General features: G+C 45.6%; 1 protein-coding gene across 2 annotated transcripts in view; it reads left to right on the top strand.

The window, feature by feature from the left end:
- Window positions 1-21,656, top strand: part of ACTR3B (actin related protein 3B) — a 73,756-nt gene that overhangs the window by 44,625 nt on the left and 7,475 nt on the right. For both annotated transcript variants that reach the window (XM_058681331.1, XM_004594394.3), the window contains 5 exons: window positions 1,816-1,911; window positions 4,340-4,447; window positions 7,215-7,358; window positions 10,121-10,294; window positions 11,529-11,621. In XM_058681331.1, coding sequence (XP_058537314.1) covers window positions 1,816-1,911; window positions 4,340-4,447; window positions 7,215-7,358; window positions 10,121-10,294; window positions 11,529-11,621 — 615 coding nt within the window. The remainder of the gene's footprint in view (window positions 1-1,815; window positions 1,912-4,339; window positions 4,448-7,214; window positions 7,359-10,120; window positions 10,295-11,528; window positions 11,622-21,656) is intronic.

Raw genomic sequence — 21,656 nt, 5'->3', positions numbered from 1 at the left:
TTCTGGGTCCCTCACATGAGGGTCAGGGACCCAAGGACTTGGGGCCATTTGCTTCTCTTTCCCCAGGCACGTTAGCCGGGAGCCACGAGGCAAGTGGAACAGAACTTTAATTGGTGTTCCTATAGGATGTCAGCATTGCAGGCAGCAGCCTTAACCCACTGTGTCACCGCAGGGAGGTCTCAGCCTCTGTGCCATGGACATACCCCGGAGGCCTGCGTGCAGGCTCCATGTAGCAGCCCCTCGCATCTCTTCCAGCTCTGGCATCCCTAGATGATCACTGCCGGACACTGAGGAATGACAGAGCCTCGCGCCATGCTCTGGGACGGGGACCCAGAGCAGAGCAGCTGCAGATGTCAGAGCTGCCTTTCCTCAGAGCTCACGAGAGAACATGTGCTTTCTGCACCCCTCACGCTCCGCAAGTGTCTCATGAAGTGGCCCCCAGGAGCAGGTCCGGGCACTCAGCATGAGTTCCTGGACTGAAGAGACAGAGTCCACAGGAAGCCCTGCCCTGCCTGCACCTGACTCTGACCTTGGGCGCCCTGTCAGGGTCAGAACTGAAACCATCTCAAGGAGACCCCGGCACCCAGGCCCCAGGGCCAGTCCCCCCACACCTCCACCAGCTTCAGGGCAGGCTGTGCCCTAGGGAGCCAGTTCTCTTTGCTTGTCTCACTGCGGACATCCGCAGCATGGGGAGCCCAGGGCTCAGCCTTCCCACTTCAACTGTCCCATGGAACCTCCTCGCTTCAACTTTCCAGAAGCTTTTAAGGGCACAGTACTGAAGGGCAATTGCGAGTCCCAGCTGCTCCACTTCCCACCCAGCAACCTGCCTGTGGCTGGGAAAGCAATAGAGAATAGTCCAAAGCCTTGGGACCCTGCCGCCACATGGGAGACCTGAAAGAAACTCTTGGTTTTGAATCACTCAGCTCTGGCCAGAGCGGCCATTTGTGGAGCAAAGCGGCAGATGGAAGACCTCTCCCTCTGTAATCCTCTCAAGGGAAATATTGTGACACATGGCCATCGTGAGAACTTGGTTTTAACTGTGTGCCACATCCAACAGCGCACCTAGTGCGAGACCCAGGGAAAGGACAGGTGATTGTCTGAAAGTTCTATAGCCTCGCTCTGGATGGAGTGGGGCAAAGCCTCAAACTGTTCTGAATTGCCCTGGCAAGAACGCAGGAGGCGACGGCAGGCCTGGCCGAGAGATTTTCCACGTACTGGTTCACTCCCCAAGTAACTACAAGTGACTGAAGCCAGGAGCCTGAAAGTCAGTCTGGTTCTCCCACACTGGGTAGGGTTCCAAGCACATGGACCATCTTCAGCTGCTTTCTTTGATGCATTAACACAGAACTGGATTAGAGACAGAGCAGCGGGAAATCGGGGCAGTGCTCCGGGGTACAGGGTACAGGTGTCAAAGGTGGCAGCTTAGCCTCAGTGCTGGTCCCCTTCTCTTTTAATGTTTTGTGTTTGTTGTCCTAAGCTTGTGTGACTCTTGTCTGGGATGTCATCACTCATCCTGGCTCTGTTTCCACTGCCCTTTACAACCTGCCACGGGGCTGTTCACTTTCAGAGTGTTTATGTGTTATGGTCTCAGAGTTGATTTTTTTCTCCTTGTTCTTGTTTTGGGTGAATGATAGGAGCAGAAACCTTCAGGGAGCTCTTCACTCTTGCACCTTAAAGACCCATAACCAAATTTCTTTAATTAGTTTCTGTGATCATAAGTTGTGTAATAGCCTAGCCAAAATCTGTTTCTTTAACTTTTATTGTGAGTCTAATGTTATTCATGAAATACTAAATATGGTCAATGTTTTCTTACAGACAGAACCTCCCCTGAACACTCCAGAAAACAGAGAATACCTTGCAGAAATTATGTTTGAGTCATTCAATGTCCCAGGACTCTACATTGCAGTTCAGGTAAACAAAACAAAACAAAACAAAACAAAAAACAAGTTGTTTTTTGTGATTCTCAAATAACCTTAGCTGTGTTCCAAAATACCCTTGTCATGAGATAGTGGTGTGTCTATTTGCTTTTCTTAGTCTCCCGGACACTCCCGCCACCCTGTGCTCAGTTGTGAACAGAATCAGAGCTGGAAACAGGTCCCTTGACTTGCACGTCTATATTTGTATGACTGATACTGGACTGTGTGGTTCTTTTTCCATGCATTTATGTCTAACTTACTTCTTTCTAAGTGAAACGGTAGATCCAGCTGTGGTTCTGTGTTTGGCTTCTGCTGTTTACTGTAGAGTCTGTTGAAAATAAAAATGAATAAGTACCTTTACAAAGTTTCTCCTTATTAATCCCACTGTACTTTTTTGTTTCTGAGAGATCCTGTGGTTCCATGAGCTTGGAAAAACTGCTTTTGAAGACATTTGTACTTGGTTTGAGGGTTTTTTTTTTTTTTTATTGTTTTTGGTTGTTATATGTCTGGTACCTTATTCAATGGAATTGGTTATAATTTTGAGAATTATAAATTAGATGGGTGCTTCCCAAATGTTTTCTGTATGATGATAAGACCTGCTTTAAAAAAGGAGCAGGGGTTCCATAGAAAAGTAGATTTGGGAGGCACTGCACTCTGTAGCCTTCTCATGGTAATTCAGTATATATTAGTAGGACATGACTCAGAATTTATTCCACCACTTCCAAGTTTAGTTAGCCACAGATTATGTTCCATGGGATGGGGAGAGACTTTAAAAACCAGTGCCCCTGTATGGAGGGTGCTTAGAGAAGTACAAATAAACCTGCCACATGATCCAGCTATCCCATTCCTAGAAATATATCCATAGGAAATAAAATCTGCATATGAGAAAGGGATCTGTAATCCTATATTTACAGCAGCACAATCTACAATAGCAAAGACATGGAAACAATCCGGATGTCCGTCCAAAGAGGAGCGGTTAAAGAAACTGTGGTACATCTACTCCGTGAAATACTACTCAGCCATTAAAAAGAATGAAATTCTACCATTTGCAACTAGAAGGTCCCGACTAGAGACCATTATGCTCAGTGAAATAAGTCAGCCCCGAAAGGATGAATACCCTATGTTCTCTCTGATATAAGGCAGACTTCATACAAATTGTTTTTGCTGCAACCTGTGTGTTGTGATGTTTTTATTTTTATTTTCATTCCTTCCAAATATTTCTTTCTCGTTAAATTCTTCTCTGGCTCTTGCATCGTACAGTAGCATCATTTTACCCAAGAGGATTTTGTGTTTTATTTTTCATTTCTTTATCGGTGCATTGGTTATTCAGTGGCATATTGTTTGATTCCATGGTGCTGTGAGGTTTTTTGTTTGTTTGTTTGTTTGAACTTCATTCCCTTTGTTGTTGACTTTGTTTCGTGGCTTCTCATTTAAGGGAATGTGTGGTGACAGCATAATAGAGACTATCATATCCAGATGTGAAGATACAATGTAGTATGCATCTCTACTTCCAAATCAACGATAGACTCCCAATGAAATTGTTGGACATAGCTAGACAATAGGATGCTGGATTCTCTGACATTGTCTGTACCAGCACTGTCAGGACACAATTAACAGACTGCTGGACTTATGATTGCTTATGAAGGATTATACTTGTAATAATATGGGGAAAATCAGTTGGGGGTGGAAATTTGGGGAGGGGGAGGGAAATCCCAGACCCTATGCAATTGTACCTGAAAATTCAACAGTAAATAATAATAGTAATAATAATCATCATCACAAAAAAACCAATGTCCCAGTGGTTCTCAGAGTGGTCGGTGCATCAGACTCACTCCTAGGGAGTGTTTGAAACTACAGATTGTGTACAGCCTTCCTTTTAGATCAGGATTTTCCAAGCTCTGTGCTAAATGTTGGATAGTTCTTTGTGGTGGGACTACCCTGTGCATTGCAGCGTACTCGGCAATAGCCCTGGACTGTGCACTAAAGACCCCCATTAGGTGCCCCTCTCTTTACAAGAGTGGTGATAAAAAATGACACAAGTAGTTCCAGCTGTCCCCTGAGTGGGGCACAGTTGCTCCTGGATGAAGCCCCCTTTTCTAGATCTCCTTGATTGGAATTTCTGAGTGGGAGACCTTCACAGAAAGTTCTACAGCAGCTGTCTGGCCCCACTTTGGGAAGTAGTGGATTAGAATTTAGTCTTCTAATTTTGGATTTTCTTTGTAAAGCTTGAGAATTTTTTATTGAAAATTTAGCTCCTAGAGTTTAAAAGTTTGTATGTTAAGTTGCGCAAGTTGGAACGAAATTTGGTGGGGGTGATGGGTGATAGGGAAAAGTAGGAGTTTGTTGATCATCCCCGAGCACCTGTAGGCTCCGCGCTTTGAACGGAGTTGCCTGTTTTACTAGCGGTTCTGTCTCTTCTCCAGGCAGTGCTGGCCTTAGCAGCCTCTTGGACATCCCGACAAGTTGGTGAACGCACCTTGACAGGGATAGTCATTGACAGTGGGGACGGCGTCACGCATGTCATCCCAGTGGTAAGCACAAGAGTTCATACCTAGCTCCCTTAGGCTTGCCATCTGATTGGAGGTAAGTAAGAAAAGTAAAATAAATAGGCCCTTGTTTAATTTAGGAAAGGTCTAGTGGTTGAGAAAGTCAGATATGTGAGAAAAGTGGAAAACGATGGCCATTGTAAAGTCATGATGTCCGTGGTGGACAGTGTGACCCCCACAGGCATGACCTCAGGAGCCAAGTGTCATCCAGGCAGAGGGTTTGAAAAACAGAGTAATTCAGGGAGAGGGAAAGAGGGAGAGAGGGAAGGGAAGAGGAAGGAGAGAGAGAGAGAAACAGAGAGAGAGAGAGAGAGAGAGAGAGAGAGAGAGAGAGAAATTTTTCCATCTATTGGTTCACACTCGGAATGAGCATCACAGCTGGGGCTGGGCCGGGCTGAAGCTAGGAGCAGAGACCAAGGTAGCAAACCAGCTGTTCTGCTAGGGAGTGTGGGTGTTCCAAGATGTAGTTTCAGCTGCTGTACCACAATGCCTGCCCGGATTATTACTATTATTATTATTAGAAATTTATTTAAGAATTAAGGAGATGTAATAGTTTAGACTTTTGGAAGACTTTGCAACATCATGTTTTGGTTTAATTTTCGAGATATTAGAGGAATGATTTCTCATTCAAGTTTAAAGAGAGCATCTTTTGGCTTAATGGATTATTTAAAATAAATTCTTTTAAACTATTTTTGGTGAAGTGGCATTGAAGGGAAGGAGATACTGAGTGGAAAGTCAGGCTCATTCCTGATCATCCTCCCCCAGTGCCTCTTGCCAGTAGCCACTTTGACTTTTCTTCTTGCATAGGAATACATGAGCATGTTTATGTATACACTTTCTTTGAAAACTGCAAATTGGATTTTTTTTTTTAATGAAAGAGAGAGGGTGAGAGACAGACAAAAGCTCCCCCATTTGTGCGTGCACTCACTGCGTGCCTGCAGGGGCTGGGCTGGCCTGAGCCTGGAACTTGGAGCCAGGAACTCAGTGGAGGTCTCTTGCCTGTGTGGTAGTGACTCAGGTGCTTGGGCCATCACCTACCTGCTGCCTCCCAGGGCTGCGTCGCTGGGAAGCTGAATTGGGAGCTGGACCAAGGGAACTGAATAGGCAGTCTGTAGCTTGTTCCACTGCATTGTGGAAAATGCTATGCATAATTCATAGAAAACAGAATAGTTTGTGTTAGAGCACTAATATTTCATGGGTTAACTTGACCTTTAATATTTCAATGATTTATACTTTTAACTCCATCTTGAATATTTTACAAATACTTAAACTCTCTACAGAAGTTAGGTATGTCAGGAAAAAAGGAAATGCAGTTTTTCACCCTAACTTGGGGCTGTGTCTAGTGCGTATAGTTACTAGAATGAACATGTTTGTCAAATGAAGTCAGGTTTCATTTCCATCTCCTTCTTCATCACTTGAACGTTGTTGCATAGAGCTGCATTGTGAAACCCAAAGTGTGTCTTTCTAACTGACGATGTTCGTGCTGTCAGCGTCTCTCTCTCCTGACCCCTAAAGAGCAAGTAGACTTGCAGGTTTGCGCCTTCTGGGACCACTCTGCCAAGAAGGAGGGGGATGAAGGAACTTTGGGCACACGGCTGCTGTGGGTGGAAGGATGTCAGTCTGGTTAGTGGTCGGTCAGGGGGGGTGGAGTCACATCAGCCCATGCCTGGCTCCTCACAGGCCCAGGAAGGCAGCGCAGTGAGAGAATGCAGGCCAATGATCAGCTGTCCTTTAGCTCGTGGAAGGTTTAGGTTAACCTTTCAGACTCATTCCTTATGACAGTACATGGGATGTTAATTGAACACTAAGTATGTGCCAGAACACAGTGCTGCATGCTTGACATGCGAGATTTTGTTTACCTGTATTAACAGAATGTACAGTAGAGCGCTAGAGGGTTATATGCTGAGGCTAGTCCGTGGCCACTTAGCTGACAGACGGACAGGGGTTAGAATCTGAATCCTGTGCACTTGACCAGTGGCTGATTTAAACATAAATATGATAATTTACAGGCGTTTTAAAAAAGAATTATTTATTTTTATTAGAAAGTCAGATTTATTGAGAGAGAGAAGGACAAAGAGGAAGATCTTCCAACTGTTGATTCACTCCCCAGGTGGTTGCATTGGCCCAAACTGAGCCAATCTGAAGGCAGGAGCTTCTTCTGGGTCTAGTACATGGGTTCAGGGTCCCAAGGCCTTGGGCCGTCCTCAACTGCTTTCCCAGGCCATAAGCAGAGAGCTGGATGGGAAGTGGGGCAACCTGTGATAGGAACTTGTACCTATATGGCATCCCAGTGCATATAAGACGAGGATTTAGCCACTAGGTTACTGTGCCAGGCCCTATAGTTAGTTTTTTTTTTTTTTAAACAATTTACAGATCAAACATTTTCCTTTCTGTTGTAGAATAAAAATAAAGCTGTTGGATTGATTTTTTCTCACAGTGTTACTGGTACTCTTTGGAAGTAGACTATTGAATGTAATTTTTTATTTTACATTGCTAATGAAAATATCATTTTGGTTGCTATGGAGAATCTCATGTTATTGGAATAATTTAGAATTTTAATATTAATGGAATTGCATATGCAGTAACATAAAAAATATAAGCAGTACTGAGCTTGTGCAATGGTGATTCAGTCAGGGCTTGCGATGCCAGGAGCGGGGGTGGCCAGGGAAGGTGAGGCAGGAAACCTCTGGGGACTGGGGAGCTCCCATCTGAGCGATGACTGACACAGGCTGTTCTGCCTCTTCTTCCTCAGGCAGAAGGTTATGTAATTGGAAGCTGCATCAAACACATCCCGATTGCAGGTAGAGATATTACGTATTTCATTCAACAGCTGCTAAGGGAGAGGGAGGTGGGAATCCCTCCTGAGCAGTCACTGGAGACCGCAAAGGCCATTAAGGTAAAAACAGACGGGAAACTGGCTGGTTTGGGGGTGAGAGAGAGATGGTGTCTGGCCACTTCCCTTGAAGCCATCATCCCCGCCTCTGCGTCCCTTCTCTGTCCCTCCCAGCCCTTCCCCGTGAGCGTGGACATTGATTTGTTGGCCACTGAGTTAAGCGGGCTGAAGACTTAGAGCTCAGCAGCTTCTGACAGCTGGCTGGTAGCTGTCAGCGAAACCAGCTTGATGACTGGTCTCGAGCACCCACTGCTGTAAGATAGCAGGATTTCATTGGAACCTGATGAGCTGGAGCTGCAGTTCAGTACAGCGTCTCCAGCCCCGCGCCTGGGACGTGAGCTGCCGCAGCACGGCAAGTGCCAGGGCACACATGCAGTGAGCCTGCACCCATTGGTGTGGCCCAGGAATCCCACGTTCACGAGAAGATGAAATGAAAACATGCTGATCTTGCTGTGCCAAGTGTCCAGATCCATACTTCTTTTTTTAGCTTTTCCACAGAGCTAATGATAACCCTTTGTATACTCAGAACAGTGCCATTTAAGATCTGGAATAGACTTATTAAACGAAATCCATCTGAATTTTCTATAATTTCTATTTTAGAAAAATCATAGCAAGCTTCAGGATTGCACTGATGACTAGAAGGAAAATGGCATGTTGATGCTAAGTCGATGAATTTGTCCACCATGTCGTTCTCATGTTACTCTGTACATGACGCGTACTTTGTAGGGAATTTTTCCTCCCAGGTTGCAAAGTCAGGACAATTATAACAAACCAACAAACCAGAAATCCCTAGTAATTCCAGAATAATTATGACAGAGATGAAGAGGCATGGATTTTATTTTGGGAGAAGAGTTCAAGTTTGGAAGTGGCAACAACATGGCTTTGGGTGTCTGCTTTTCCATGCAGTGCTCTGTTTGAGCTCCAGAGGGGTGGGAGTGGGTCCGGCACGGGAGTCTAATCCCCCTCTTCTCCCACCAACACTCCTTCCTCCTAAGCTCCCCAAAGCTGAGGTTGGTTGAAGGAAAAAAGGCACTAGAGAGGATTCTCAAGTTTTGATTGGCAATCTGGGATGGGGGCATGGCTGTAGCAGGGCTTTCTGCCTCTAGGCTGTCCCCTGTCCCAGTTTGCCTCTGGCCGGAGGTTCCAGGAACAGGAGAAAAGGTGGTGGCTGGGGAGGGAGACAGCGGGGCTCTTAGTACTGAAAGAGTGAATTTCTAGCCAAATGGAGAAGTGCTGGTTTCTCCCTTCTAAGGAGGTTTCCTGAGGCATCATACATAAGACCTTGCTGTGGCCTGGCAAGGTCAAACCACTGTCTTCTGCCTTCCCAGGTGTATTAGTGGGAGCTGGATCCAAAAGGGAGCAGCTGGGTCTTGAAACAGGTGCCCAAGAGGGAAAATGGCATCGCAGATGGCAGCTTAACCCACTGTGCCGTGATGACAACTCCAGTTAAACTGATTTTACAAATATTTTCTCTCCCCCTTTCTTTGTCTTTCTTCAGTGGAAGGAAGGTTGGGCATCGACCCAGTCCCCCTTACCCACCGTAGATCTGCTACAGATGTGGACCAGAATTGGCCCTTTTGTTAGGGACTTCCTGAGAGTCTTGAGCGCCTGTCAGTGGTGCTGGGCTTTTTGTCTGGCTGTCTGCCTGCCTGGGTTTCATTCTGACTGAAAGCTGAGCTGGCACAGCAAGGTTAAGACTGTTCTCCTCAGCTGTGAGGGGTGGGTAGAAGCGGCTGCCTTTGCACTCTGCAGTCAGCTGCTCTGGCCTGTTGGGCTAAGGTGCCTTAGGGCGTTAATCAGTCCTCAAGGACAGCTGGAGGCTGGGTAGGTTCAAAATGTTACTCACTCTCTTTAGGGAACTTGGTTATGTAATAATTCTTGCCCAACAATTTCAGTTGCTTGTAGATCAAAGATATCTACAAGATGTTATTAGAATGTTTCAGAGACTCTGAGAAACTCCATGTCCCAAAGAGGTCATTGAGGGTGTCATTCCTTCTGAAATGTGTAATGAGCTCAAGCTGGTGCTGTGGCCCACCTGAGCGGTGGGCTGTGCGCTGCATGGGCCCACCTGAGTCGTGCCCACCAGGATGCTTGCTTTGTTTTTTTTTTTTTTTTGATTTATTTTTTTTTTTATTTTTATTACAAAGTCAGATATACTGAGAGGAGGAGAGACAGAGAGGAAGTGGAGCTGCCAGGACTAGAACCAACAGCCACATGGGATCAAGGCGAGGACCTTAGCCACTAGGCCACGCCGCCAAGCCCAGGATGCTTGCTTTGTAAAGCTGGTACCCAGGTGTCACCTGCTCCTCTGCTGAGGATGATCAGCAAGAGCATCACCAAGGCCATCACATCCCCACATCCCAGGAAGCACTTTACACAGCTCATTCTGGTTGCTGTTGCTGGTGTGCTAACAGCAAGTTCTGCAGCAGGCACATGCTGGCAGCTTGGCCCCTCCTGCCTGATGGCGCTTCTTTTTTGTTCATGGTGCCTATCACCTTAATTACAATCGCTTACTATCTCTCAGCTAGGATGTAGTGTTTTGTTCCCTGAGTTGCAGAGAAAGCAGACTGACCTGTCCAAAGGCTAAGTGTCTAGTAGAAAAGACAGCAGACTGTAGGGCTTGATAGCACAAGCCTTGCTGTCTTGGTGTGAGCAGATACGATTTCAGGGGTGTGTGTAATGTGTGGAGTCCCCGGGTGGTTGTCAGAGAGGGCAGAAACCCTGGGTGGGTGTTAATGCCTGCTGATGTCTTCATGTGTACGCAGGAGAAGTACTGTTACATTTGCCCTGACATAGTAAAGGAATTTGCTAAATATGACATAGATCCTCGGAAGTGGATCAAACAATACACGGGTATCAATGCCATCAATCAGAAGAAGTTCATTATAGATGTTGGTTATGAAAGGTTCCTGGGACCTGAAATCTTCTTTCACCCAGAGGTAAGAGATTTTTTTTTTTGTTTCAATGTGGGGTATATGGAGCAATACTGCCACCTAGTGTGCATGAAGAGCACTTTTCAGTAAACTCTGATAAACCAGCTGGCCATCTTTGAGTAATCCCTCAGCATGCAATGCCTGTGCCCTGTGTGCAGTGTGTCTGCTTGATCTTCAGTTTGCCTCTCCAGAGACTGAGTTGTATGCCTAGAAGTCAGAAAGAAGTTGTAAGAGCAATAGAAAATAAGCATTAAGCCCAAGAAGGTGAAGTTGCCATGTAGTGAGCTGGCCGGTTCACCTCCAGGTCTGTGCACAGGTAGTCTCTGTGAGCTTGAGGTGACAGATAACATTTGCACCTTCTCTGATTACCCTTCCTGAGCCCAATTCTAACCCAGGACAGTTGTTCCTCTTATGTTCTTTGCAGCCAACCAGGTAAAACTTTTGTCAGGATGCTAGCATTTCTGTTTATAGACAGTCATCGTTTTTACTGCTCGTCTCAAGAAATCAGTAATACTTCAGAAGAAAGCAGAAATTAAGAGGCAACATTATAAGCTCTAGGCACAGTGTATGAAATTTATATTTTAGTATATTTTGCCGCCTGATTCAGTTTATATTTAATTAGGTGACAAGCAAAAGGATGCTATGATGTTGTTTCTCTTGGAGTGTCTGACACTGAAACTTTCCTTGGCTTTAAATATATACTTCAAGTTTAATTGAGTAGCTTATGTAACTCTGCTCTGAACTGACTCTGATAACTGTTACAATGTGGATGGTTGCCTTTTAAAGTGACCACCATCAAGTAAAGTAGCCCCTGCTCCATTTTCTAGGTCAGGTTCATGCTTTCATTGAGCATGCTTCTTTTACATTGTGCCCTGCCTTCATTTTCTCAAGATGATAATATTCCTTGTGATAAGCTTGTTTCTTTCTCATTACCTATCACAGAGACCACATGCATGATTTTTCCTTTGTCCCATTAGCGTGAGTTACTGTGTGTTCGTGGCGTGGGGCAGGTGCATCTGTGATTAAACCCACGTTTCATCTCTCAAGGAGACGCGGGGAGTGGCTGTGTGTGCGTGTGATCTGTCCTGTGGGATTCCTGGGGCATTCCTTCAGTGCCGTGTGAGGTGTTTTTGAGTTATAGTAAATTGTGTTAATAAAGTTTCTTTCTACAGAGAACTTTTATAGTTCCTATTTCAGAGAAATGTGTGCTGTTTTTTTTCTGTATTTATGCACACCTCAGTTTGCCAACCCAGACTTTATGGAATCCATCTCAGATGTTGTGGACGAGGTGATCCAGAATTGTCCCATTGATGTGCGGCGCCCACTGTATAAGGTATAAGCCGATTGGGTAAGGTGTTTGATTTCATTCCAAAATTCAAGGCATATGATTCTTAGACTAGGTTCTTAATATGCTAACATTTCTGTACTATAGGATTTGTTAGTGTAATTATAAGGATTTAAATTATAAGAAGGCTGACTTAAAATGTTTAAAAATATGACTTAGTTAACTAGCAGTATTTAATACAGCAATTGTAATATATTTTATCCTTCTAAAAAAAGTTGTATTTATTTGAAAGGGAGAGTTAGAGTGGGAGACACAGAGATCTTCCATCAGCTGGGTCACTCCCCAAATGGCCACAATGGCTGGGGTTAGGCCAGGCTGAAGCCAGGAAGCTGGAGTTTATTTGGGTCTTCCACATGTGAGCCAGGGCCCAAAGACTTTCTCAAGAACATTAACAGGGAGCTGTATCAGACGTGGGCCGTGCAAGACTCAACTTGGCAAACTGATGGGATGCTGCTATCACAGGTGGGAGCTTTATCTACTGTGCCAAAACTCTAGGCCCATTGTATTTTATTCTTAACTACCAAGTTGTATTTTGAGTTGGAAAGTTTTAACCATCTTGCGTATTAGTTGAAAGATAAAAATGGTGGCATAACAGGCTAATCCTTTGCCTGTATTGTCAGCATCCCATATAGGCTCTTGTTCATGTTCCAGCTGCCCCCCCTTCTGATCCAGCTCCCTGCTTAGGGCCTGGGAAAGCCACAAAGATGGCCCAAGTGGTCGGGCCTTTGCACCCAAGTGGAAGACCTGGAAGAAGCTCTGGGTTCTCAGCTTCGGGTAGGCTGGACTTTGAGTGTTTGGACCATTTGGGGAATGACCCAGTGGATTGAAGGAGTCTGTCTGTCCTTCTCTCTGTAAATCTGCCTTTAAAATGAAAATAAATACTGTTTTAAAAATATGAAAGTGATGCCTGTTACGCTTCTGTTGAAGGCTGGTCTTGTTTCCTGCATATTTAAGTTCAGTGCTAACGTGCTGTAGGCAGTTAGAAGTTACTGTCCAAAATGAAATGATCAAATAGTAGAATATACTCATGTAGTTATTTTCTGAAAATTCTGTGATTGCCTGGAATTTTGGAGCTTGGAATGAGGAACATCTAGTCCTCAGAGTTAGTGACTTACAGGAAGTGCCGTCATGTAGCAACAGGCAGATTACTGAAAGCAAGAGTGATTGCCAGTTAGCTTTCCTTCATCTTCAGTTAACCCTGGCCTCATGTAACTTAGCCTCATGACTTCAACTTGTTCAAATTTTGTTGGTTAGTTTCATTTTAAAGATGTATTTTTGGAAAGGCAGAGTGATTGAGAGAGAGGAAAAGAACAGAGGGAGGGAGGGAGGGAGGGAGAGATAACAGAGATAACAGAAAGAAGGAAGGATGGAAGGAAGGGAGGGAGGGAGGAAAGAGAAAGAAAAAGATCTTTGATTTTGCTAGTTCATTTCTTCAGTACCCATACCAGCCAGGGCTAGGTGAGGCAGAAGCCAGGAGCCAAGAGTTCTGTCTGGTTTCCACGTGGGTAGCAGGAACTCCAGTACTTGGGCCGACATGTGGTACCTGTCACACATGTTACCAGAAGCTGCACCAGAAGCAGAGGAGCTAGGATTGGCTCCCAGGCATTCCTCATATGGGGTTGCAGGTGTCCCAGGCAGAGGCTTAATGTGCTGTGCCACAGTGCCCGTCCCAGGTAAGTTTTAAAAGTGTAGAGAGTTGCATTCAGCAATATAGACTAACTTTTATTTCCTCTTTTTTTAATCCAAAGATTTGTTTGTTTGAAAGGCAGAATTTACAGGGAAAAAAAGCACAGATGGAAAGAGAGAGAGAAGACATGTTGCTGGTTCACTCCTAAGATGTTTGTAGAAGCAGGGTTGAACCAAGTCGAAAACAGGAGCTGCGAGCTTTATCTGCATCTCCCAGAGGAGCGGCAGGTGCCCAGACACTCGGGCCGTTTCCCACTGGTTTTCCTGGGCCATTGGCAGGGAGCTGTGACAGAAGCGGCAGCCAGGATATGAAGCAGTGCCCATGTGGGATGCTGTTGTCAGAGGTGCTGGATTACCTGCTGTGTTGTAGTGCTGGCCCTTGTCCTGTCTTTACAATAAACACCAGGAGACCTTGGAAAGGATGAGGTTAGTCAATGTAAATTCAAACAAAAAGATATCTGGAAATATATCTTAAGTAAAAAGAAGCAACTTGTAAATTTTACATATAATCCATTTTATATGAAACACAGCTTGCCTGTTTTGATTGATAGATCTTTTTCTCTTTTTGTTAAAGATTTATTTATTTGTTTAAAAATCAGAGTGACTGAGTGGGGAGAGAATGGAGGATCTTCCATCTGCTGATTCACTCTCCAGATGGGTGCAACTGCCGGGGCTAGGCCAAGCTGAAGCCAGGAGTTAGATGCTTCTTCTGGGTTTCCCAAGCAGGTGGCAGGGGCCCAAGTACCTGGACCATCTTTTGTTGCATTTCTCAGGCCGTTAGCAGGGAGCTGGATCACAAATGGAGCTATATGAACACAAGCCAGTGCCCATATGGGATGCTGGCATCTCAGATGGTGGCTTTACCTGTTGCCACAATGCTGGCCCTATTACTCTTGAAGTAAAGAAAATATCTTTGCAGGTGAGATGATGGATAACTTCCACTTTCTCTTCCCTTTGTTTTAAATGTGTTTGAAGTGTTATAGTCAACAAATAGGGCTTTTGTAACTGGAAAATATTTCCCTAGCTAAGCGGTGTTTTATGACCAGAAAGCAAAGTTGTAATTCTGTTATTATTTGTTTAGTAGCCCTGATTCAACACCTCTGTAAGAAAGGGAGATTAAGGAGAGATTAGACTGTGAAGGTATCAAGTAGTATGGTTTTCCCTTTCCATTTCTGAAAACTCACATAACATTGGCTGTGTTTCATTGTCAGTGTAAGTCAGTAACAAGTGCACACATTTTAGAGAGCCTTAATTCCTCATAAAGAAAATGGAACTGTCACAAATCGCTTGTGATGGAGTGAGGGTTTTCTCATTTGATAATGCAGTTCACGTATTTCGGTGGATTTTACAGGATGGACTTATGTCCATTGCTTGATTCCATAGGCAGTGGCAGCCCAGGGTTTGGAAAGATGATAGAAGCTAGAGACGTTGGTGAAATGAAACTGACGGCACTGGGACTTGTTTTTCCGGTGGTTGAGGAGGGGAAGGGACTTTTCTCTCTTGTCATAGGAGAAATTCTGTAAGCTCGTTGCTTTGGAAGGGCAAGTAAGTTAAACCAAATGCAATGACTAACTGTACTAGAAAAAGCTAAGGCCTTCTTTACCTCCGCCATGATGCTTATCCAGTGTCCTTTGAGGAATCTGCTTTTTCCCCTACTAAGGTGGCTGGGCCTCTCTTTGACTAATAATTTTACCATGATGCCATTTGCATTTTTAGAATTAAATAGCATTGCATTTAACGTGAGAACTTTGAACGCAAGGGAACTTCATAAACTGAGGAGACAATGTAAGCATGTGAGAACAACTGAGACTGCTGCAGGAATTCGGAATTATTTCTACTTTTCTGTCAGATGTAGGGATGTAGGCACGCCCCGTAAGGCTATGTTTGTAATCGGGACTTAATACCTAACCCCGGGCAAGTCACTAGGGAGAAGGATTGAAGATGGGGAAGATAACGGCTCCTAAAGAAGAGGAGAGAAACATGGTTTGAGGGGCTGGTTATGAGGGCGCCTGGTGCAGAGCGTGCAGGATCTCCCTTCACTGATCTGGAGATCAACCTCACATTTCCAGCTTCTTCCTGAACCTTCCAGCTGACTGTTGTGTGGCCTCCTCAGCCTCTATCCCTGAAAAGCCCTGCTTGTTATTCTCTTATTCCCAGTACTCTTATCCAGTCTCCAATCTGGGGATGGTCAGGTTACCAGAGATCTGGGAGGTGGTCTAGTACGGTGGTGATACTCATCTTGTAGCTCCTAAAAGATGCCCCTGGATAGCTGCTCTGGTTTTAGATTTTCTTTAAAAACAAAACCAAAAACTTAAAAGGCAGAATTAGAGCGAGAGGGAAGGAGAGGCAGAGATAGATGAGAGAGAGAGAGAGATACATACATGCATACATACATACATACATATATATGCACATACGTACCATCTGCTGACTTGCTCCTGGAGACCAGGCAAGGCCAGAGCTAGGAGCCAGGAGCTTCTTGTGGGTCTCCCGTGTGAGTACAGAGTGCTCCGCACGTTAGCAGGGAGCTCTGTTGGAAGTATACTAGCCAGACCTTGAACTGGCGGTACTCCTATGGGAGGCCGAGGCTGCTGTGCTACAGTGGTGGTCCCCCATGGTTTCAACATTTGTTCCTGAGAGAGTAGGAGAAAATGATTAACTGTACAAATGTCATTTAAATGGTTGCTCGTTTCAGACTTGTCTTTTTGGTGGCTCATTGTTCTCCAGGTCCTGCACTGTTGTCATTCAGAAATGATGGGAGTTTCTTCGTCTGAAGTTCCGGGAGTGGGGAACATCTGGTTCCTGGGTAGTGTAAGGCCCACAAAATCATTTGATCTGGTCCTGGCAAGGCAACTGCATGCGAGACTTCAAATTCAATAACTCTAGAGCAGGCAGCTTTTTAAGTTGGTAATTTTGTATGGCCTGCAAATGCTATGAATATCCAAACGGCTCTTGGCAGAAAAAAAAAACATTCACCACCTCTCACAGTATTTATTTGAAATCTTGTCATTAATTACAGACTTCTAAAAATCCTTTAATAGCTATGATTTATTGAAAGTTTATGTGTGTGAAGGGCTGGATTAAGCACTTTTTGGATAATTACCCTATGCAGTAATTCCTGTTTCTATTTCCATTTCACAAATACAAATGAGACAGACCCTCAAGAGACCAGCATTTTAATCCGCTGTTACATGTTAAACAAGGCCTCTGTGTGCAGGGACTTTAATAGATTCTTTTCTAAAAAATATTGAATTGAAAGGCAGAATGGGGGTGGGGTGGGGAGAGAGAAGGAGGAAAGAGGGAGCTGTTCCATCTCTTCCCAGGAGACTGCCACGGCCGGGCTGGGCCAGGCTGCAGCAAGACCAGGAACTGCAGCCAGGTCTCCATGTGGCTGTAGGGCCGAGCACTTCGGCCATCTGCTGCTGTTTCTCCAGCTGTATTAGCAGGGAGGTGGGTTGGAAGTGGAGCAGTTAGGGACTGAATTGGCACCCTCATTACTGCCCGCATTGTAGGCAGAGGCTTTTCTTGCTACACCACCGTTCTAGTCCCCGATCAGGTTTTTTTTTGTTGTTGTTGTTAAGATTTATTTTTATTTTTATTGCAAAGTCAGATATACAGAGAGGAGGAGAGACAGAGAGGAAGATCCTTGGTCCAATGATTCACTCCCCAAGTGAGCGCAATGGCCAGAGCTATGCCAATCCGAAGCCAGGAGCCTGGAACTTCCTTTGGGTCTCCCACGCAGGAGCAGGGTCCCAAGGCTTTGGGCCATCTCGACTGCTTTCCCAGGCCACAAGCAGGGAGCTGGATGGGAAGTGGAGCTGCCGGGACTAGAACCGGCGCCTATATGGGATCTTGGTGCGTTTAAGGAAAAAAGTTTAGCCACTAGGCCATGCCGCCGGGCCCCCCAGTAGGTTCTTAAAAATACGCTATCTTTTATTCCTTGAACACATCAGAAAATTGAGTCTTGAGGTACTAGATTCAAACTTGTAGCTGTTAAACAGCAGGGTTGAATTTTGAACGCATTTACCACATTTCTGAAAACCTGGTTTTCTTTTTTCTGCTTTATCATTCTGAAAGTTATTGTCCCAAGAAGGAAACCCTGTTCCGGGTCCTGTCCTGTTAGGCTAATCGTTTCTTCCCTGTGGTCCTGAGGAGGTTTCAGCTTCACCCTGGCCACAAGTTTGTGCCGAGTAGATCTTGTGTCCTGCCAACCACTTCTGTTTGCAAGTGAGAAGCCTTGCCAGCCTTCGCAGCTGATTTAGAATTCAAGTAGGGTTGAGAGATGGAAGGCTGACAGTGACGGAGCTGACCCCATCTTTTGTCCTGCAGCTGAGCTTTCTATGGAACAGAGAAAAGGGAGAGACTCCTAGGAGATTGTCCCCACTCTGCCACTTCCCTGAGATACTGCTTGGAGTACATTGGGAAATGTTCTGGGGAAAATACCCCTGAGATCTCAGTGTCCCCCATTAGAGGTTTATTTGTTTGCTCATGATGCACATCTGTTGAGGGTTGGATGTGGATTCTGTACCATTTTGTGACTATTGCTTCTGGAACATACGACCACTTTGGTTATTGCTGCAGGGAGACAGCCCCTGGCAGGACAGGTCAGATCTACCATCTTGGGCCACCCTGGTCCTTTGGCCCCACCCAGAGAGAGAGGAACAGGATGGAGGAATCAGTGAGCACTCTGCCTCTGTCACCGCCACCGGGAGAAGGTCTGTTCTCCAGGCCTTGGTGGGTGAAATTCCCCTTCCTGTGTTTCAGCCTGCGGGGCGAAGCTGCTAATAGGGCTCCCCACCCCATGTTGATTTCAGACCAGTTTCTGTGAAGGGCCAGATGGTGAATCTTTTCAGTTTTCCAGGCCAGATGGAGTTTGTTGCATTTACTCAGCTTTGCCAAAGCAGCCTTAGCCAATATGTGAATAACTAAAGAGAAGCTGGGTTCCTATAAAACTTTATTTACAAAAACAGGCAAGACAGGCAGGCACATGTAAGCAGTTGAAATTCTAATTCTTTGCAGATTAACCTGTGCAAAATATCTGTGGGCTTTCATCAGACTCTGTATATAAAGGCGTGTCCTTTGTTAGTCCCTCAGCAAGTCCATGCTGCATTTAGAAAAGACTTGATGAGGGCATTGGTGCTGGAGGCTTGGCACCTCAGGGTGGGAGACTTGGGCTGGCGCATCCCTGGGCAGAACCAGGCTGCTCAGGCAGAGCCTCTTGACAGAGCTGACTTGGCTTTTGGAAAAACTGGCCGCCATGTGCTGGAGTGGCTCATGCTGTGTGGCCTGAAAGCAGGGCGATGTGGGAGCAGCACCTGCTAAGGTTCGGGCGCAGCAGCACACTGCCTGTCCTCTGGTGTCCTCTTTCCCAAATCCTCTGTCTTGAGCGTGATTGGGAGCTGCCTCCGTTTGTTAGTAAACACATGGATGCACAGGTTTGTGAATTAAACGCATTCTCTATCATCCTTTGGCTAGGAGATACACTATCAATATCTATGCAGCGTGCATGGTCGTCTTTCTCTAGCTAACCGAGCATTCCCCCTCTTTAGGTAGTTAGTCTTCCCTGTTTAGTCTCACTACCACCTTGTTCTTTCCATATTTGTTATTGAGAGCTTGTTTGGAGGTTGTGGCAGGGGAGCGCATCTACTTGTACACCCTTGACCGAAAAGAAGTGCTCTTCTAGCGGGGATGGTCGTCCTCTTCGACCGAGCGCACAGCTTCGGGAGGGACGCACATGGAGCGGTGAGGGAGGAAGGGGACACCCTCCTAGCCAGCCAGATCAGCCGAGTCAATGCTGGCGATCAGTGGGGTGACAGATGTCCCAGCCAGAATGCTCTCGGGTCCAGTGCTGCTCCACATCTGGCAGGCACGAGAGCCTACCATCATCTTGAAAAGTACTCAGTAGACCAGGAAGGAAGTAGAAACATGGCCCTGGCCCAGAGAAGCTCACTGTTTAAAAAGGAAAAGTAATGTATCTGCTAGGTTCTGGTGGTTTACCCGGATCTAGTGCCTTCATTTTTGACCTCTGCTACCTAGTGCGGACCCTTCAGTTCCCATCCTGCTTGAGACAGTGGTGGTAGTCACATCAACCAGAGTGGAGCCTCACATGTGGCTGGCAGGAAGGAGTTTGGAGCCAACTTCTTGGTGCCTGAAGGTATGTTACTGGTCAACAGGGCAAGTTGTCTCTCTCTTCTGCCAAACATGTTTTTTGGGGGGGGCATATGACCAGCAGGGCTAGGCTTTTTATATTTGTTGTATTCACATTTATGGTGACCATTAGTGGCGTCTGTTAGAATGAAAGCAAGTAAGAAGCATTCTCCAGGCTCTGCTGAAACTACTTTCATTTTTTAAAAAAATGTTTTTAAAATATTTATTTTATTTATTTGAAAGGCAGAATTGCACACACACACACAGGGAGAAACACAGAGATTTTTCATCTGCTGGTTCATTCCTCAAATGGCCACAGTGACCAGGACTGGGCCAGGCTGACCCAGAAGCATATGCAGGGGTCCAAGCACTCGGACCACCCTTGGCTGCTTTTCCAAGCTCATTAGTAAGGAACTGGATCAGTGGAGCAGCTGGGGCTCAAACTGATGCCCATGTGGAAAGCTAGCACTACAGGCTGTGGCTTAACTTGCTATGCCACAGTGCTGGCCCCTCTGCTGAAACTTCTGAGAGCTCCCTGGTTGTTGGCGTGTTAACCAGGCCAAGACATGAGGGATGAATGGAGATGGCGGATAAAAACGAAAGAAGGCTTTGAAAAGTTCACCCCTTGCTTTGTTGAGGTATAATTCATAAACAGAAATTGTATATATTGAAGAGTTATATATCATGATGTACACATATATTGTGAACTGATTTCCACAGTCAAGCTAATTTACATGTCTGTCATGTCATGCAGTTACCTTCTGTGTGTGTAGTGGCATACTTAAGGTCTACTCTTGTATATTATACATTCTTTTTTTTTTTTTAAAGATTTTATTATTATTATTGGGAAGCCGGATATACAGAGAGGAGGAGAGACAGAGAGGAAGATCTTCCGTCCGTTGGTTCACTCCCCAAGTGAGCCACAGCGGGCTGGTACGCGCCAATCCGAAGCCGGGACCAGGAACCTCTGCCGGGTCTCCCACGCGGGTGCAGGATCCCAAAGCCTGGGGCCGTCCTCGACTGCTTTCCCAGGCCACAAGCAGGGAGCTGGATGGGAAGTGGAGCTGCCGGGATAAGAACCGGCGCCCATATGGGATCCCGGGGCTTTCAAGGCGAGGACTTTAGCCGCTAGGCCACGCCGCCGGGCCCGTATATTATACATTCTTAGTAACTGTTATTTTCATGTTACATCTTTGGTTTCTAGAGCTTGTTCATCCTTTGGTCAGCATCTCCCTATTCTCTCACTATTGCCTTTGGTAACTGCTATTCACCTCTGTTTCATGAACCCAACTAAAAATTGCAAATTGGGGGATGATGTTGCCATGCAGTGGCTTAAGGCCTTGCTTATAATGCTGGCATTGCATATTCCAGCACTGGTTCGAGTGCAGGCTGCCACGCTTTGATCCACTTTCCCCTAATTGCAGGGCAGCAGATGATGACCCAAGTATTTGGGTCCCATTCAACGTTTGTGGGAGAGCAGGATGGAGCTGTGGCTTGTAACTTTGGCCTGGCCCCGATCGTGCTGTTGTAGCCATTTGAGGAGTGATGCTGCAGATGTGAGGTCTCCCTCCCTCCCTCTTTTGTCACTCTGCCTTTCAAAAAAATAAGCAAATGCATCTTAAAAAAAAAATGTAGACCTTTGAAAAAGCGAAACAGCGTTTTTCAGATAGAAGCGGTCATCATCTGTCTAAATCTGGCTGAAATAATAAAGGTATTTATATGTCTTCCTTGTTCTGCCTCTGGAATGATGGGGAGGGTCTGCGGGGAACTGTCAGAACTGGTGGGACATGAAACAGGCGATACCTCGTCTGCCTGTGGCATCGCCCTAGAACTTGAAAATGGGCAAGTTGGGATCCTGCCCTGGAGATTCTGTTTAGTTGGGCCTGACAGGGTTTAACACCTGAAATTTAAAAATGTCCCAAGTGATTGTAAGGTTCAGTAGATCGAGGCCAACTGTCAGCAGCTAGCTCACTCCTGAGTTAGTCAGTGTTAAGCAGCTTGCATGATTTACTTGAGGGCGGAGCTAGTCTGAGCTGCTTTGTAACATAGCTGCTGTATTCTGTTTATTCTAGTCATGTGATAGCTTGAGTGCCTACTAGGTACAAGGCATTATTGTTGTGAACTAGGGGGTTAAGTGTGCATGAGATATAGTTCTTGTCTTCAAGAGCTTACAAAGCTAAAAATGTCATA

The sequence above is a fragment of the Ochotona princeps genome, chromosome 25, assembly GCF_030435755.1.
Source record: "Ochotona princeps isolate mOchPri1 chromosome 25, mOchPri1.hap1, whole genome shotgun sequence".
Classification (NCBI taxonomy): Eukaryota; Metazoa; Chordata; class Mammalia; order Lagomorpha; family Ochotonidae; genus Ochotona; species Ochotona princeps.
The sequence above is the reverse complement of the archived record's forward strand: the minus strand, read 5'-3'. Positions and strand labels throughout refer to the sequence as shown.